We start from the raw sequence: 19,991 nt of genomic DNA, 5'->3' as shown, positions 1-19,991 counted from the left end.
GGGAAATAGGAAAATTGTGTAGGAAAATTCACTGAAAACTACTATTTTTCTGAAATATTTTGGATGCCAAGCTACAAAATGAGGGGTCACTCATTACAAACCGTTAAGCCGTTTTCCCGTAATTTTCATTACCAGTTCAAATAATATATATAGTTATGAAACGCACTCAAAGCAGTCGCCATTGAATTGAAGGTTTGAGTTTCATATCAATAGGCTATATCCTTAATATGTATATTAGTGACAAATACATCATGGCATTAACTATAATAATATTTCACTTTTAATGGTGATAATGCCATCAAACGATCTCAAGTTTCGTACTTTTTAATATCCAATACACAGCTGTATTCAGAAAGTTACACACAACAGAATCAGACTTGTAAATTATTTTTAGTAAGGAAGATTTGAAAGTTTTCAATAACCGATTATAGAGATGTTATAAAAAATTACACAAATGAAGATCGACATATTGTTATCATTATGATGTCACAGAATTTGCTTTGATTTGCTCTACCTATGTCAGCAATCCTGCAGGTCATGGCCTTCGTGTAATATTGTTCATTATAGTGTGTGTTTTGTTTTATTTATTAGTTCTCAAAACCGAAAACAGATGGATTTTGGGAAATAGGAAAATTGTGTAGGAAAATTGGCATTTCACTGAAAACTACTATTTTTCTGAAATATTTTGGATGCCAAGCTACAAAATAAGGGGTCACTCATTACAAACCGTTAAGCCGTTTTCCCGTAATTTTCATTACCAGTTCAAATAATATATATAGTTATGAAACGCACTCAAAGCAGTCGCCATTGAATTCTTACAAGGGAAAATTTCATTGCTTCCCCTTCAAATTTTAACAAATGATAGCTTATTTTATTGCTCTGGGAGTCCTGAATCAGAGTATAAAATCAAAACATGTCGAAGTTGTGATTAAAAGAGCTTAAATAACGTTACAGGAATCACGAAACAGTTTTTTGTAAATATGTAATGAACATGGAATGGCTTTTAAAGGACATTGAGTTAGCTCAAGAGATAGCGTCTTAGCGTGTTTAGTTGTTAAGTAAGGAGATCTGGTCTTCTCCATAAACTACAAGTACTCACCATAGACGACGGACTTATACACATAATTCACAGTTTTCTCTCAGATCGAACCTTTCAAGTTAAAATGGAAAATGAACTTTCAGCAGTTCAAAATATTCACTCAGGAGCTCCACAAGGTTAAATAATTGCACCACATCTCTATTCTGTCTATGTTCACGACATGCCACGCTCTGCTAATTGTAAATTAGGATTATATGCAGGCGATACTGTGTATTACACAAGTGACTTCAACATCAACAATGCCCACATCAAGTTACAAAAACAACTCAATGCTCTAGAAACGTGGCTTACAAATTGGAGAGTAAAAGTAAATATTGAAAAAACACAAGCTATCATATTCACCCATAGGAAACCTAAAAAAACCAGATTGCCTTCGTCTCTTCTCAGAAAACATTGACTACAAGAATGAAGTTAAATATCTAGGAGTGATTCTCGACAAACGTCTGCGCTGCAGTGAACATGTAGAATATGCAAGAAACAAAGCTCTGGCCAGATTTATTCACTTATACCCACTGATTAGATCTCCGTATCTTAACCTTCCCCTCAAAGTAAGGCTTTATACATCCGTCATAAGACCAGTGATGACATATGGTTGTGAAGTTTGGAATTCCAAGAATCATCAGAAGACTACATGCAATCCAACGATCAGTCTGCTTAAAAGTCATTGGTGCTGACTACACCACATCAAATGCACAGCTCCAAGAGATGTTAGAGATTGAATCATTTTATGATTTCATCAAAAGAATTTCAAATAACTTTTCTCGAAAGTTGCTGTATCATCCTAACCCTCTCATTCGAGGTATGGCTACCTCAAGCGAAATTTGATTAATTACATGCCTTCAAGAAAAGGATAACTAAGTTGGAACGAAAAATCATTTTAATATCTTCTTATATTACTTTAAAGTAAAAGCCTTATTTATATATAAGGCTGAAACTTATGTACAAATCAATATCACGACAATAAAAAAAAGTAAGGAGAACCCGTGTTCAAATCCAATAAATATTTTGTCATTTTTTTTCTTATAACAATGTTTTATTTTCTTGTGTAATTCTTTATGTTAGTTTTTTTTAATCGTTCTTTCATTATTTGAATTCTATATGGATCTATGTAGGCCTCTCTCAATGTTGTTTATAATCTAATATCTTCTTCTGCCTCAAACTTTTCTTCCGTTATTATTATTATTATTATTATTATTATTATTATTGTTATTATTATTATTATTATTATTATTATTATTATTATTATTATTATTAGGCCTATTATTTTTACGTTGCAGGCCTTCGTGGCGACTGGCACCAACATCCAGCTCGTGTTCAACCCCAGCACCAACGGCTACAGCACAGCGGATCACGGCCGGGAGTGTGACTTCGACAAAGAGCACGGCAAGGTAGGCCCTAAGAGCGAAACTGGCATGCAGTTAATTCAGTATCACCGCCGCAATTTTTTTTCGTTATAAGTATAAAGACATATCGATTGTTCGGTTATTTAGCATCGATGGAGTTGGTGATAATGAGAAGATATTTTTAGCGAAGATTCGCCATGAGATTACTTGACATTCGAATTACAGTCGAGGAAATCGTCGTCGGTAAGAATCCAACAAGACAATCAGTCCAAGCGAGATTCGAACCCGCATAGTTTCAGTTGAAGATTTTGTGGATTTTGTACCCGCTCAGCAGGTACATTAAAACACCTAGGCCTAACTACCAAATTAGACTCTTGAAAACTCAATGAGTGTGAATAGTGATGAGCTATGAAAACTGACGCCACAAGACATTTCATTATAGCTAATCATCATTTAATTATTATTTTTCATACTTGTAACTTAGGCTACAATGCACCAAATAGGCCTATTTCCCATGTCGCGTGAAGCATCAAGGGTCATAAGATAACCTATCTGACATCATCCGTTACACGGAAATTCTCCTCGTTCAACTGTAGTCACATATTGCTCTCTGAAATATCTGTATGCGAAGTAGGCTAGAAAACTTGGTGAGGCGAGAAGTAATTGGCTGATAAATTATACTAGAAGTAAAGTGCCGTAAATATGATTATTTTCAGAAGTAATTAATTCATAAGCCTGCTAACGGGTTATTTATGAAAGGGCCTAAGTCTTGAATACTAAATTGTTAGTAATTTAAGAAATACTACTTATAGGCCGAAATTTTGAAATTAATAATAATAATAATAATAATAATTTATTTTAGCTGGCAGAGTTAAGGCCGTAAGGCCGTCTCTTCCTCTCAACCAGCAAAAAGTGTATATACATATGCATGAACTTGCAAAGAATTCAACAATTTGATTTAGATGAAAGTTACATGTATACAAGAGTCTGAAATAAAAATTGTATCATAAATTCAACTAAGCATTAGAGTGTGAAACTTAGTCCTCCTCATATCTAAATCGATGTACCTACACCCAAAGAGCACTTGTTACATTACAAACTCATGTTCACAAATCAGCGACTTAGGCCCTTTCATAAATAACCTATACATTTATCGTCTCTTAAAAATTATCTTCTCTTCACCGGACCTGAAACTGCGTAGGCCTATATATCTGCATAGTAGCCTATAGTAAACTAGACAGTTCACTCTCCCGCATATAAAAGTTGTTTAATCTAAAGACAAATGAATTGCGTTGTGTCTTACAGGTTTGTAATTTATTTATCTGAAACTGGTAAACCTACTGGGAAGCGCGTGTGCATATACTCAACCATTTGAACGCAGAAGGACATGGTGCTAATCGCTTGACACAGCAATCACCGCCCCGTGAAATTACAACGCTGTTTGCCGAGAGTCAACACTCACGATGCTCAGATGTTATCTATGCGCTCGCGTGCGTGTGAGCTTTCTTCATGGCGCACGCGACACCTCTGCCCTCTGGAATCCGTCCTCAGCGTTTCTTCATTTGTTTCAACAATTGAAACATTATGGGTGTAAGCGAACTCAAAGACTTGCGTGGAATTATTGGTGTGTGCTACAAAATTATTTATACAAAAGGAAGAATCCTCAAGCATTAGGCCTACCGGAATTAGTTATTGCAGTGTGGAAAAGATCCTGGACAATAAAACGGAAGTTTCTAGAGACGCTTGGTTTGCACAGAGAATAGCTGAAACAAAAGAGCGAAGGCTTTGTAACCAAAAATCAGTTGTGCCATCTCATGTCTCGTATTAAGGAACGGACGTAAGGCTTAAACTGTCTCGCTGGCTAAATGGCAACTTTATTTTTGTTTTTGTCGCAGTGTTCGACACCTATTACTATAAAGGTATTTATTATTATTATTATTATTATTATTATTATTATTATTATTATTATTATATCCAAATGACACTCGGGAGGAAATTAAACGCAGAATAAATATGGGAAATGCCTGCTATTATTCGGTTGAGAAGTTTTTGTGTTCCAGTCTGCTCTCAAAAAACTGAAAGTTAGAATTTATAAAACAGTTATATTACCGGTTGTTCTGTATGGCTGTAAAACGTGGACTCTCACTTTGAGAGAGGAACAGAGGCTAAGGGTGTTTGAGAATAAGGTGCTTAGAAAAATATTTGAGACGAAGAGGGAAGAAGTTAGAGGAGAATGGAGAAAGTCACACAACGCAGAATTGCACGCATTGTATTCTTCACCTGACATAATTAGAAACATTAAATGCAGACGTTTCAGCCATGTAGCACGCATGGACGAATCCAGAAATGCATATATAATGTTAGTTGGGAGGCCGGAGGGGAAAAAGACCTTTGGGGAGGTCGAGACGTAGATGGGAGGATAATATTAAAAATGGATTTGAGGGAGGTGGAATATGACGGTAGGGACTGGATTAATCATGCTTAGGATAGGGACCGATGGCGGGCTTATGTGAGGGGGGCAATGAACCTCTGGTTTCTCTAAAAGCATTTGTAAATATTATGATATCCATACATGGGGAGATGGCAGTGGTATAAACCTATTTAATGGTTAAAGCGCACAGAATCATAGTTGCGAGTTCGAATCACGTCTAGGACATGGATTTTTTTTTGTCGTCGATGTGATACCCTGTGTTGTCTTAGGTGGAGGCCCAACATCGTGTTGACCACTTGACACTGGAGTCATGCCATTTGTCTTTCTTTTGTTAGATTGAAATAACCTAAAATTTTGAGGCCTAAGACGATGCTGTTCACTGATTAAAAATTCCCAGTCACTTTTATTCCGAAAGACATAATATTATGCCTACAATGAATTTGCGAACAGACTATTCTGCAATATTTTTAGATTCTTCCTGTCCTGACTGGGATATCCAAATATATATTAATAATAACAAATATGTAATATTTAAATATATATATATATATATATATATATATATATATATATATATATATTAAATATGTAATATGTATGTGTATATATATATATATAGTTCGCTATATAGGAATCATTTACAGCCGTAATATAATTACTTACTTACAAATGGCTTTTAAGGAACCCGAAGGTTCATTGCCGCCCTCACATAAGCCCGCCAGCGGTCCCTATCCTGTGCAAGATTAATCCAGTCCCTATCATCATACCCCACCTCCCTCAAATCCATTTTAATATTATCCTCCCATCTACGTCTCGGCCTCCCTAAAGGTCTTTTTCCCTCCGGTCTCCCAACTAACACTCTATATGCATTTCTGGATTCGCCCATACGTGCTACATGCCCTGCCCATCTCAAACGTCTGGATTTAATGTTCCTAATTATGTCAGGTGAAGAATACAATGCGTTCAGTTCTGTGTTGTGTAACTTTCTCCATTCTCCTGTAACTTCATCCCGCTTAGCCCCAAATATTTTCCTTAGCACCTTATTCTCAAACACCCTTAACCTATGTTCCTCTCTCAGAGTGAGAGTCCAAGTTTCACAACCATATAGAACAATCGGTAATATAACTGTTTTATAAATTCTAACTTTCAGATTTTTCGACAGCAGACTGGATGATAAGAGCTTCTCAACCGAATAATAACACGTATTTCCCATATTTATTCTGCGTTTAATTTCCTCCCGAGTGTCATTTATATTTGTTACTGTTGCTCCAAGATATTTGAATTTTTCCACCTCTTCGAAGGATAAATCTCCAATTTTTATATTTCCATTTCGTACAATGTTCTGGTCACGAGACATAATCATATACTTTGTCTTTTCGGGATTTACTTCCAAACCGATCGCTCTACTTGCTTCAAGTAAAATTTCGGTGTTTTCCCTAATCATTTGTGTATTTTCTCCTAACATATTCACGTCATCCGCATAGACAAGAAGCTGATGTAATATAATTCATGATAAAATATAATTCAATAAATGTGGGTGTTTAGATAATAATAATAATAATAATAATAATAATAATAATAATAATAATAATAATAATAATATCACAATGGCCTAATTCATGAGATTCGTATGATTTGTAGGCTTATATTGACACTAATAAATGTTTAATCTATTGGAGCACGTTGATTAGAAAGTCTCGAATTTGTTTGTCACAGATATCAACGAGAAATATTCTCTTCAGTTTCAACCCAGCAGGGAATAAACAAAGTATTTCCAGCAGCTAAATGTGGCAATCCTGACGAGGTCGGCGATGCTCTGTGCGAGATTCCTTCTCTTATAAAACGGATTTAATTGCATTTCCGTCTTCTCCCGCCTAACCCGTGCTACGTGAGAGAATTGAAATGCACAGGATTATCAAACAGATGTCTGACACACTAGCCTGTCCTCGCTACACTAATTCTGTACAGTCTCCTCACAGCAGACAACTGCCACTAACCTCAAATTTATGGGCCCTTTTCGGTACGGTCCGACTCTTGTTCGTCTATATACGCCACGTAAACGCTCTTCTCTTCGTATCAGAGTTTCTACGAATTTGCTGAAAAACAATATAGACCTATTGCATGCTTACATGATTGAAGATATGAGATATTTTTAATCACAGTTGAAATCCAGGGTAGGCCTATAAACTCACCTGCAGGGGAAAAAAAAAGTTGTTTAGTAAACTGCCCGAACCTAGTAATCGACACTAATAAGGAATCATTCATGTGAGCAGAGCCCGGATGTTTGGCAAAATGCCTGTTTTACTGGGTGGAAGTAAATCATTATTTATATAGATATAAATGTGATTTGGAGTAAATCAGAGTGACAGGGCCAATTTTTATTTTACCTATTTTGCCTTTTTAAAGTGTTTCTTACTAATAAATGTATTTTTTTTGTCATTTTAAAGCAATATTTATTTATTTGCAATTTTATAATTAATTTTAATGTAATGTGTATGAAATTTTAATATTTGAAACAATGACTAATTTTACTAACAACAGTAAATAAAAGTAATTTATTTGGGTGCTTAATCTGCTAATAATCGTGCTTTAATACTATTGGTGTAATATGAATAATGATCGACAATCCACAGTTACAAATATGGACTAATATTGTAATGTCTTCACGGTACCAACAATCAGCTTTTTAATTTTAAATATTAGGCTCGTTCTCATAGAAGTTGTCACGTAGCATTTTCAATTGTTTGCTTTCGTATTTTCAAATCATACTGTTAAATTTTGTGCTACACGTGTTTATTATTGTAGGAGAAAGACATTTGATTGAGGAACAGTCAGTTATTGTCGGGTGACAGAAGGTATAAGATCGGTTAGCTAGAATGCCTAAATTCAGTAAACCATTGCAAAGTAAACTTCATGCTTACGTTAGTGAATTTGGTGCCCATGTGTTTTCAACCGATGAAACAGTTTTGTTATGAAAGGTTTATGAAAAGACAGTTAATCACGAAAAAAAAAAGTTATAGGCCTAAATCAGCATGTGTCACCTACGAAGTAAATTTATGTGAATTATGATGATATAATTTAAATTTATTGCTAAAATATATTATGCCTTTTTAAAATATATAATGCCTTTTTCAAAGATTGTGCCTTTTTTTTACGTTTTTATTGCCTATTTTGCCTGTCTATTTTAACGGTTATAAATACCTAAACATTCGGGCTCTACTCATGAATCAGCGATGTTAATGGAGGGGGAAAGGAACTTGCCACCCTACCCCATTATCTTTTGGCTTAGTTGCCTCACGAGTGATGCCTTATTGGTATTACTGTGTGAATATTAAACTGTTGTGGTATTTTACCTCAGTTGACTACAGTTTAATATTAACACAATGAAGTAGTTGTGTATTTTAAATAACTTAATAGTCGTCGTCGTCATCATCATCATCATCATCATCATCAACTTTTCAAGGATTAAGGGAGCTCTTCTATTCCGGCCTCATGTTGTGCCATCTTCTTGCAAGTCTTTCATTACATCTCTATAGCCAGAAGGTTGAAATCTATATACAGTATTTATCCTAGTAAAATGCGTGTAGTCTATTATCCATTCTCAGGAAGTGATTTTTCTACTTTTTCCCTGTACAGTATGTTATAATTTTTCGATTCAACGGAAATGTAGACTATTTAAATCATTTCTTATTTCTTAATTTTCAATTTGGTATAATCTAGCACATCCTTTTAATGTTCGAAGATACTTCATTTCTGATGTTTGCAATATGATTTCAATCTATTTTCCTTATGAGCTCTTCCATGTTTCAGAACCATTTAATAAAACCGGGACAGTCATGGATTTATAGAATTTTAAATTTGCTTCCCTTCGAGTTTTTCTTTTAATGTATTACTCCGCAAATGTGTTGAAATTCTTTATTTCTTCGTTGTTCTTTTTTAATATGTTACATTACAACCCAGATAATTAAAATTTCCGTCCTGATCTTCTATTTTATTGTTTAAAACTTGAACTTAGGCCTAATAGTTATTCAGTAAAATTTTAATGCCTCTCCCTGGAGAAAATATTCAATTCGCACTCTGACTATTCTATTACTCGTTCTTTTATATGCCAAATTCATGTCAGATGAGAAGTTCCTATTTCTCACGGGACGTATTTTAATAATAATAATAATAATGAGAAGAAGCGCACAATGTGCATATAGTTAGTAACCTAATTACGATTCACAAAATTTTGTTAATGACACTGTTCTACGTTCGCACGTCGCTGCATGGTATCTGTCGCAAATGTCTCCACAGAGCTTACATACACAGTGATCATTCGGCTGGTGGTATTTTTCGACGCTACATAGCTTGAAGTGAAACCCATGGACTGCTAATCGCGTCATCACATGTCACCTTAAAGAATGGGCAAACAAAAACGATCTACTCCTAAACGAAAAGAAGACAGTCACAATGACGTTCAGGAAAGGGGGTAGAGCAGCAGTCAACGACGTTATAATGTATGGAACGGAACCACTGACAACAGTCCCACACTTCAAATATCTAGGGATCACCATGCAGACGCAGGGCAATGTATGCACATTGCATGTAAAAGAAAGAGCAGCAGCAGCGGTGATAGCCATGAACGGAATAAAAAACCTACATAAGATATCCCTGTCGACAGCAATGAAGCTTTTCGAGCTCAAAATCCCACTCATAATAACATATGGAATAGATTTAATATGGGAACACCTAAGGAAAAACAATCTAGCAGACCTCGAGAGAGTCAAAGCGACATTCCTGAAGAAAGCATTATGTCTATCCAAATACACCCCATCACGTCTTACCTACGTATTGTCCAAGGAATCTTTCTACATCGAAGATCTGAGATATCAACTGCTACTGACATCTACAAAGGCATATGACGACCTACTCCAGGAACTAAAGGCAAAGAGAGCAGATATATGTATGGAGTTCTACGCCACGGATGCAATGATGAACACAGAATGGAAGAAGGCCAACTACGAACTGAGACATGTGACGTATTTTAATGAAAATAATAATTCATTAACGTATAGCTTTACAAAATTCGCATCGCCCACATCATATTTCTTGAGTTTCTGGAAAACATTTGGATTTTTGGTTATCCCCTGCTGTCTGGTAGGCCTATTTAAGGTTTATGAATGCATCACACTGAGTTGCGTATTATACGGAATATGGATAATTATATTATACTCGAGTTCTTTTGTACGGCAAAGAGAACTTTCATCGTAATCCTGCAAAGTGAACAGACCGCTCGCTCTCCAGAGTGGCTTCCTGCCCATCTTGAAGTGATTGATGATAGATTGGGGGTCCTGTCGCACACTGCAAAGGAATTCTGTTTTCTTGTGCCAGCGCATACAGAAAACAACTGTTATTGTCTGCGAACTGAGGAGGTACCTGCCCCCATTCGGGCTGACGTTTACAGACTCATAAATTTCACGGTCAGACTGAGGGTCCACTCGATTGTGCATGTGCTGAAACAAGCGTACAGTCGCTTCCCATCGTAATGGAGCACATGCCTCCTGGTTCGATACTATAGATCTGTAAATGTGATCTTATTGCGTGGAGTCTAGAGAAAGTACTGCGATTTAGGTATTCAGCACCATAATCATGCAAACATTAGATTTCAAAATTATGTTCAAAATAGGCCTATTGTAACTCTCTTTGCAGATTCTTTCTTGATTGCTGTGTTTCAATTTTGTCTTAGTAAGTAATTCTGCAGACATGATCGTATCAGTCATTCTTGTAACAAATTTATTCTTAATTCAATGTGAAATTAGCTTTTGCCAGTTATTCCATACATAATAGCTATCGATATCAAAACTATAATTCTGTGGCCTGGAGGAAGAAGGTCTTAAGTAAAAATTTTATACTTTTCAGGAGAGCAGTAGAAAGATTGAAATTGGTGTCAATTATAGAGTTTTTTTTAATCAAGAGGTTTTTCCTGGGTATTATTTGTTTATATTTCTTCTAAAATAGGTAATGTTGCTCATTTAACAATTTTCTTGATTATTTCCAAAAATAGCTGCACTTAAGTCCTTTTAAGACTAGAAGCCAAACTGAGTAGACGATTCTATGTAAAAATAAGACCTTTTTCATGTAAAAATAAATGAGAAATGTAAATTATTAGGAATGCAAAATGGGTCTTAAACAATTATAGGACTGTTTACCTGGTGCTTAAAGTTTTAAAAGGAAAGGGCATCAGAATGTGATAAAATGGCTAAAATACAAGTTAGACCTTTCTAATAGGGAAGCATGGAAAGTAAACATGTGATGTTTGTAAGGAATAAAGTATTAAATATTCTTAAGTCCTTTATTCTGTATGTGCTCGATTCAAAAAGTACTTCGGACATTTGGTAACGCTATAAATCCAGTCAGGAGTCTTATTTGACTTTAGCCGTTTTACCAGATTGTAGAGAATTGTTTCCGCTTTCAGAATATATAAAAATCTCATTTTCACAAAAAACTGACTTAAGACCTTTTTCCTCCCGGCCACAGAATTATTTTTGTCGTTTATTTTGTACTTACGAGTTTCAGTGGTAAACATTTCTCGCACATGCGACAATGAACAACAAAACATTTTGACTCCTCTGTGGTGTACGGGTCAGCATGCTGGTCTCTCACGCAGAGAGCCCGGGTTCGATTTCCGGTTGGGTTGAATTTCCTGGTTGAGGTTTTTCAGAGTTTTCCCTCAGCCGTAAGGCAAATGCCAGGAAATTCGGGCCACAACATCCCTGAATATCACCGGCCTCATTCATCACCGAAATCATATTCATAACAAATCAGTAATAGATAGTTGATAGCCGTCTCAACCAGGGTTTATTTTTATTTATTTTAGTAGGTTATTTTACGACGCTTTATCAACAGCTTTGGTTATTTAGCGTCTGAATGAGATGAAGGTGATAATGCCGGTGAAATGAGTCCGGGGTCCAACACCGAAAGTTACCCAGCATTTTCTCATATTGGGTTGAGGGAAAACCCCGGAAAAAACCTCAACCAGGTAACTTGTCCCAACCGGGAATCGAACCCGGGCCACCTGGTTTCACGGCTAAACGTGCTAACCGTTACTCCACAGGTGTGGACTAACCAGGGTTTAATAATAATAATAATAATAATAATAATAATAATAATGATGATGATAATCGGCCTCCTAATCAATTCTAAATGAATATTTTATATTTAATTCAATTTTTTCTTTAATAGAAAACCTAGTTAGGTAAGCTATCATTGAGAAATTTATTGGAAATGCAACAAACGATTTAGGCTACAAGACAAATTACATTTTATAAAGAATATAAGTGATGATTAATTATGCTAATCGATGACTTCAGTGCAGTGGAGGATATCATGTCCAGGATGCTGTCAGGAACTTTTAATTTTCGGAAGACTTCTAAGGACTCCCGCGGGATTGTGCCTCTAGCCCCAATCATAATTCGTATAACGTCCCATGTCTTGATGTTATATTTGGTCCCCAAATCGCTGCAGCATGGCAGATAAATTGCCCGTTTTTCTTTGCAGACTTCTCTAGGTTGTTCCTCGTTGTTCTCAAAACGGACTGTGGGATCGAGAATGAGTCCACAATTTTTTTTCGGTCTATAATAATGATATTTGCTCTTCGAGTTTATCCGTCAGCAGAAAGACACCCAATTTCCTCGTACACCTCATACTTATCAGCCCGGCGAAGTTCATTGGCAATGATGGAGCGAATTTTATTATACAGTCGCCATCTAGTTCACAACAATAGAACCAGTACTCAACAATAGTACACAGGCCTTCGGATTTCAACCAAAAGATTAACTCGCGATATGACCGAAAATGTTAAAAGCTAGTATAAATAACAGCGAGAAAAAAAGAAAAAAAAAAAGAAAGAAAAATAGTACAGTAATATGCGTTACAAGAGCGGTATGCTGAAGTTTTCATGTTCGAGGAAAAGTTTGAAAAAGCGAAACGTAGTTGAGCTTTTTTAATTTCCGAGAATTGAAAGAAAACATACCGCTCGTGTATCGTATATTATTTTGTGCGAAGATCGTTTATTACATACCTGAAAGAGGAATTTCTAATTAGTTGCAATGGAATCTCCATCTTGCTTTCTGTTCAATGACGGCAAATTTGCAAAACAAAAATGTCTATCTTTAACATTTTTGCTTTAAAATGTTTTCTGTGTTTACTATACTCCAGCAGGCCGTGATATACGTCTGTCTTTTTTTCCCCCAGTCTATAAATGCGAACTTAAAACAAACGGTAAGGTTATGTAATGATTTAGAGTTTACTCGATTTTTGCAAATATTTAAAAACAATAATTAACAGTGCAATTTAGGTGAAATTGCAGTGGTAAGTTTCCAATTTATAATTATTACTATATTGAACGTGTCTAAAAATAATACTTATGTTAAACGCCTAAAGCAGTAAAATCAATATGTCACTTAAGCGGTAAGAGGAGGGAAATTGTTATGTGTGTTAGGTTGGGAATACTGAATGTGGAATTTTAGACTTTCCGCGGATTGGTTTTGTGCGGAAACCAAGCAAATACGCACGATCTCGCACAAAAAAAAAACATTTGTAACATTTCTTTCCTCATACAATAAAATAATATCAACACCAACATGATGGTTGAGGGTCGTTATAACTTCATTTTATAATTTAATGTAGGCCTATTTACTTCGTCGTTAGAAAAAGCATTGTAATGCAAAAAAACTTATTCTGATATTTTCGCAGAAATAATATGTTTTCGACATCTTTGGCACAGAAACGTGGTCTTGAACATGCCATTGTCTGTATACAGCGATTTCTTCCACATTATTGAATGGATTTTGTTCATATTAACTGAATACTAAGCATGGTGGACATGAAAATAATGCAATAGGGTCTATTCAAGTAACAATTCTTGGGTGCGCGGAAGAAGGGGTTAAATCGGACAAAACTGAGTTAAGTCAACATTTCGATAGAGAAGTGTGAGAAGAACGTTGTGTGGAATGTGCTATGTCATGGCTCTGGAATTAAACATGAAAGAGAATTGTGCGTATGGAGTTAAAAGATTGTTTCAGCGATCCTACATCTTTCGTCAAAGTGTTTTTTGCAATTATTTCGTTTTCGTTAGTGACATCCCTTTTTGTCCGCGCAAACATGAATTATTTGCAATAATTTAAGGTTCGTAGTTTAATTTTCTATTTCTATGACTTATCTCTCTTTACCCAAACACCATCGAATTATTTGCAATAATTTAAGGTTCGTAGTTTAATTTTCTATTTCTATGACTTATCTCTCTTTACCCAAACACCATCGAATTATTTGCAATAATTTAAGGTTCGTAGTTTAATTTTCTATTTCTATGACTTATCTCTCTTTACCCAAACACCATCGAATTATTTGCAATAATTTAAGGTTCGTAGTTTAATTTTCTATTTCTATGACTTATCTCTCTTTACCCAAACACCATAGAATTATGCTCAGGTTCACGTTCCTAATACAATGTAGACCTAATAAAATCTACTCGTATAACTTTTGCCAAAATATTTCCATACAAATGACATCAATACTTAAGGCCCATTCACAATGAAAATTAACATAACCGTAACATAAACACAGAAGTTTGCGCCCAGGCTACCAAATGGGATCATTCACAATGATTCACATGAGCATTGACATAAACATTACCGTAAGACGTTAACATGGAAGTTCGCAAACTCCAAACTTTCATGCTTAAGCTTACGTGATTTACAAACAGAACACAGTCGTGGAGCGCTGAAGTCTACGACAGAATATGAGGAAATGGCGTCGTTGTTATGTTTCCATGGTTACCAAGTATGTTTGCTGTTATGTTTATGTTCCCATCGTGAATGATGGTATAACTTCTTGATTTTACAGTAACGTTTACAATTATTAAGTTAACGCTTACGTTATGTTTAATTTTCATTGTGAATGAGCCTTTAGACTTCTTATTTTTTTTACTGAAATAAATGTTTTAAATAGTCCAACGGTAAAATTCTATTGTTAACATGAACGTTGTGCGTATATTTGATACATCATTTTTTGGTCATTTTCTCCCGATAGAGTCTACTCTGAATACATTTATCCTGAATTCACCAATATCGCCATAAGCTTATTATAATTTCAAATATTTTGAGTAATTTCTGTCGTTTATTAGTTTCGTTAAACAGTCACTTTTCTTACAGGGACTTGTCTTCAAAACTTGGTGTCTTTGTAGATGCTAGAATTGTAGCACAAAGCTAATGTAGCGGACGTGGCCGATTTTTTTATGGCTATTACCTCGTTTCAAGACGCCGAGAAACATTTCTATAGTATAGGCGTTGAGAATGAAAATGTAGATGTCTTACATATGAAACCTTTAAGACGAGTTACAGATTACACTAAACATGAGAGTTTATTATAAATGTTTTCAGAATTATAGATTCCAAAATAGCATAGGACCTAAAAAAAGTAAGGAATGCCCAGAACGAATATGGATCAACGAGTGTTACTAAACTGGTAATGAAGCATATGTTTGAAAGAGGTCTAAAGTGACGATGAAGCGACGATCTTGCAGCTAAAATTGAAAGCGAAACAGACAGTGGGTTACAGCCTGAAGCAAAGGAGAAAGGTTCTTTTTATTGTTAACACTGTTGAAGGCTGGATGAAAGGACGTCCCATACTGGAGGTAGTGATTTTCTTCCATAGCTTTGCAGCAATACAACGTCTTAAAATGTGACCGAAGTAAAATATGAAGTTGTCCCATAAAATTTTATGGTAGCTAATAAGAGTCTAAACCCCCATTCAGGAAGATGAAAGTTCAAATTACAACTTCTAGTTCCTTTTCCTGCAGGTAAATAATCCCAAGAGGAAGGTTGAGTAAGCTATGTCATCTGCTTGCTGTCGGTCATTAGGTTAGCCTACAGATTACAGTGATTGATTGCTAACGAATAGAGAAACAGAGTTAGGGAGAAAATAGAACGCCACAAAATATGCCTCCATAAATTCCGATTTAACGTAATTCTCCGGATAGTCTATATACTGTTTATAGTTTATACTTCCAGATATTTGACATAGATTAGGCCTATATATTTACCAGTGGCGTAGCATGAAATTTTGAGCAGGGGAAGCTAACTCAAGTTGTCTTTCATGCAATATGGGAAAAGTATTACAAAAGTACAGTCTTGAAATAAATAGTAGTCAATGTCAAGTCAGCAGTCGAAGATTGGTTGGAACATCGTAAGTAACACCAATAAGGCATGACCTCAAATGATACGTAGTAAAATATGATTTCACGGTTTACACATATCTCTTAACAAATAGACACGTATACGTATAACATTAGCTCACTCCCTGTCATACTTAGAGAAATCACAATATTAATATCATTACGTAAGTATGCGTCTGTCCTTTGGTTGTGTCCTTCATTGACAGCAAGGAGTCGGTCATTTGTTTTTTAAATCACACTTGTTCGTAAGTCAGTCTTGATAATACAATTGTCCTAAAAAAAATTCAAGTAAATTAGTGTCAGGAACTGTTATTTCGCTCATTATTTATTATATCAGCCACAATGCACACTAACACTTCAACTGAACACAACTGACGAAAAGGGATAACTCGGAAACTACTTATTTTAAATGTTAAAGCTAGCTTCTTCGAGCCTTGCGACCAGGGTAGCTTAGTTAGAAAGGGATGGAAAATCAGCGGGGTGGATTACACAGAAGAAACCAGTTTGCTTGGAAGCTGGTGTGTGCAGGCTTCTTGTTTACTGCTGCATCACAAATCATCCTGAGCTGCCGCATCACAATATTTAACGCGTAAATATAATTTCTATTAAAATTAATAAATAATTTTCTCCATAAACTGCCGGTTTATTATGAAATTATTATTAACTGGGGAAGCTAAGCTTTTTAGCTTACATTGACGCTACGCCACTGATATTTACCTGTCTTTCTGTATTTAACTATGTTACATGTTTTACCTTTGTCGCAATGTTACAGATTGAAGACGTGATGTTAAATTTTGAAACGACATTATTATTTAATAATTACAGTATAGCCTACATTATAGCTGGACATAACTAATAATAATAATAATTATTATTATTATTATTATTAAGTTATTACTATTACTATTATTACTATTATTATTATTATTACTATTATTATTATTATTATTATTATTATTATTATTATTATTATTATTATTATAAAATCATTTTTGCTGTGGAGACCTTCGGTCCTTGGAGTCATGACTCTAAAGTTTTGGTATCTCAAATCGGCCAAATTTTGATCTCCATTACTGGTGATCGTCGTTGCACTACTTATTTGCGTCAACGCATAAGTATTGCAGTTCAACTCGGAAATGCAATGAGCGTTTTGGGTACTCTTCCAGAGTCCAGCCCTTTGGACGAACTCTTCCTCCTGTAAAATTTATTAAGTATTCCGTATGTAAATTGTATATAGTTTTATATACCGTATTGTTCAATTTGTTTCAAATTTTCAGGAAATCTGTAGCTATTGAAACTGTAGAGAATGAACTACTTTAATGGAGATACTTATAAGCATAATTTCATAAATAATGTTTGAAATATATACGCGTATAGTATAGGCTATATTATACTCATTCACAAATCAGAATGTTTTTAGACCATGGATTGCAATGGTATTGTTCTGTTTTAGGTTGTGTTGTTTATTGTTGTAATCTAATTATGATTTAATAATCCTTATTATTTTCGCAGTCTTAATCTATTATATCCTAATTAACATATTATTAGAAAATATTTGAAAAATCTAAAGGTGTCAAACTTTGTAAATATTTTATTTTCATCATGTGGCCTACACCAACAAAACATCTCTGAGACTTCTTTTCGTTTTTAGGCCTAGGTTGTTTCTGTGATACAAGAAGTTGTTTCCTGCGTTAGTGTCCTACAAAGTTGGAACATGAGAGAGGCAACCAAGACATTATACACTTAGTCTTATTTCATGTGAAAAACTAATCGCAAGATCTGTGCTAAAATCCTTAAGCACTGAAACGATTAATTTCGCCAGGAGTGAGAACAGGTCAATTCGCTCTAATGCTTGCTACTGCTGCTATTGATGATGATAACTTCATTTGAGTATGTGTGACAGGCTCAATCCTATGGTGCTCTCTATGAAGCTGGGTAAAGTATTATTATTTTTATTAGTGTTATTTTTTCAAACAAAATTCGTATTCAGCACTGAGTCGCAAATGTGGTTATAGAAAACCAGTTCTATATTCAGGATCACGTAACAGTAGTTCCTAAAAGTCTAATTTGGCTGTCTCTTCAGTGTTACCAACTAATACTAGATAACACCAAAAGATGGTAAAATCACAAATGCATGTACTATAATAATAATAATAATAATAATAATAATAATAATAATAATAATAATAATATAGTAGCCTATTAACAATAATGATCTCTTGCTTATTTACCGCTTCTCACTTTTATGTTGGGAGCTGTTTTCTAAAAGGTTCAATAATTTGTGAAAGAGTAGGCCTACATTTTTCTTCTGGTCCTCTCGCACATTATGTTAGTAGTCAGTAGCTCAGTGTATGATCTAATATTAAAATGTATTTTGTCTGACAACATGAAATTCATTGTTTTGATTAAACAGTTTGCGATTCACGAGACCTAACCTAAAAATGTATTTTGTTTGATCACGTGAAATGATTAGTACGAATTCAGAAAACGAATGCCACTTTGAAATGTGTGCTTTACAATATTTACTTCATTATTGTAATAAATGGCTAAACAGGAAAGAAATTAATTAAAATGTGAAATGGTATTTCTATCGATTACTCAAGGGCATGTATCACACGAAATATGTTATATTTATTTACACTTAGCCTACCTGACTCTAATCTTGAAATTGTAACCACAACACGAAGCAACACATGCAATAACTATTATGTATTAATATTAATACTGATATTATTTAATTATTAGTATGTTCAAATTGTACTAGCTTCCTTCCAGTAATGGGCTCAGAAATCTAGTACAATTTGAATTTTCAGAATTTAAACTACCGACAACTTGCTGCCAACATAACAGTTATAAAGTCACTACTAGTTGTAGTATTTCTCAGTACCGAAATTCTAAACAAAGTTGGCAAAGAAAATTCAACCTGCAAATTAGAAAATCACCACAATCCACTAACTCATGTAGTAATGGGGGAAAAATGGTTAGGTTTGACCCTTAGGGTATGAAGTAAGCTGACTCGGAGTAAAAGACGCATCGTGTCGAAAAATATTGTCGGAATATTTTGCTTTTCGAATCTTTGTCATTAAGATATAAAAGTCCTAACATTTGTCACTTACGAAAGTCTTGTTGGTTCTGATGAGATGAACCCAATATACATCGGAAGGGAAAAAATCTCTTTGTCTTCTAGTACAATTTGAATTTTCAGAATTTAAACTACCGACAACTTGTGTCACTGCTGCCAACATAACAGTTATAAAGTCACTACTAGTTGTAGTATTTCTCAGTACCGAAATTCTAAACAAAGTTGGCAAAGAAAATTCAACCTGCAAATTAGAAAATCACCACAATCCACTAACTCATGTAGTAATGGGGGAAAAATGGTTAGGTTTGACCCTTAGGGTATGAAGTAAGCTGACTCGGAGTAAAAGACGCATCGTGTCGAAAAATATTGTCGAAATATTTTGCTTTTCGAATCTTTGTCATTAAGATATAAAAGTCCTAACATTTGTCACTTACGAAAGTCTTGTTGGTTCTGATGAGATGAACCCAATATACATCGGAAGGGAAAAAGTCTCTTTGTCTTTCAAATCGAACCTGAGACATTTCAAGAACAGTAATTGCTATGGTTGGCCATTTTGAAGCTCGGACTGTACCTCAGAGGAGGGTCGGAGCAAGATAAAGGACTTGTTCCGCCAGAACAGACGTTAACTGAAGGAGGAAATCGCTCGTTTTGCTAGAATTCTGCTAAATGAAGCGGCTGCACGAAAACAGACATCATCGCCAGCACGCGCCTGACAGCACAACAGCTGCCTGGCATGCCACCCACTGCAGCGAGACTGTCATCTTAAAATGTGTCATAATTCAGTGAATTTCAGTTCACGTCTTAAGAAAATGCGTTGGGCA

At 35.1% G+C, this 19,991-nt stretch overlaps 1 protein-coding gene across 4 annotated transcripts in view; it reads left to right on the top strand.

Annotated features, from left to right (window-relative positions):
- LOC138708823 (protein big brother-like) overlaps positions 1–19,991 on the top strand; it is a 178,793-nt gene that overhangs the window by 28,716 nt on the left and 130,086 nt on the right. For all 4 annotated transcript variants that reach the window (XR_011334774.1, XR_011334775.1, XM_069839024.1 and 1 more), the window contains exon 3: positions 2,377–2,487. Coding sequence is in view for 2 of the 4 variants with exons in the window: in XM_069839024.1 (XP_069695125.1) it covers positions 2,377–2,487 (111 nt within the window). In the remaining 2 variants the exon portion in view is untranslated. The remainder of the gene's footprint in view (positions 1–2,376; positions 2,488–19,991) is intronic.

This window comes from Periplaneta americana, chromosome 11, assembly GCF_040183065.1.
Source record: "Periplaneta americana isolate PAMFEO1 chromosome 11, P.americana_PAMFEO1_priV1, whole genome shotgun sequence".
NCBI lineage: Eukaryota > Metazoa > Arthropoda > Insecta > Blattodea > Blattidae > Periplaneta > Periplaneta americana.
This window is presented reverse-complemented; position numbering and strand designations above follow the sequence as displayed.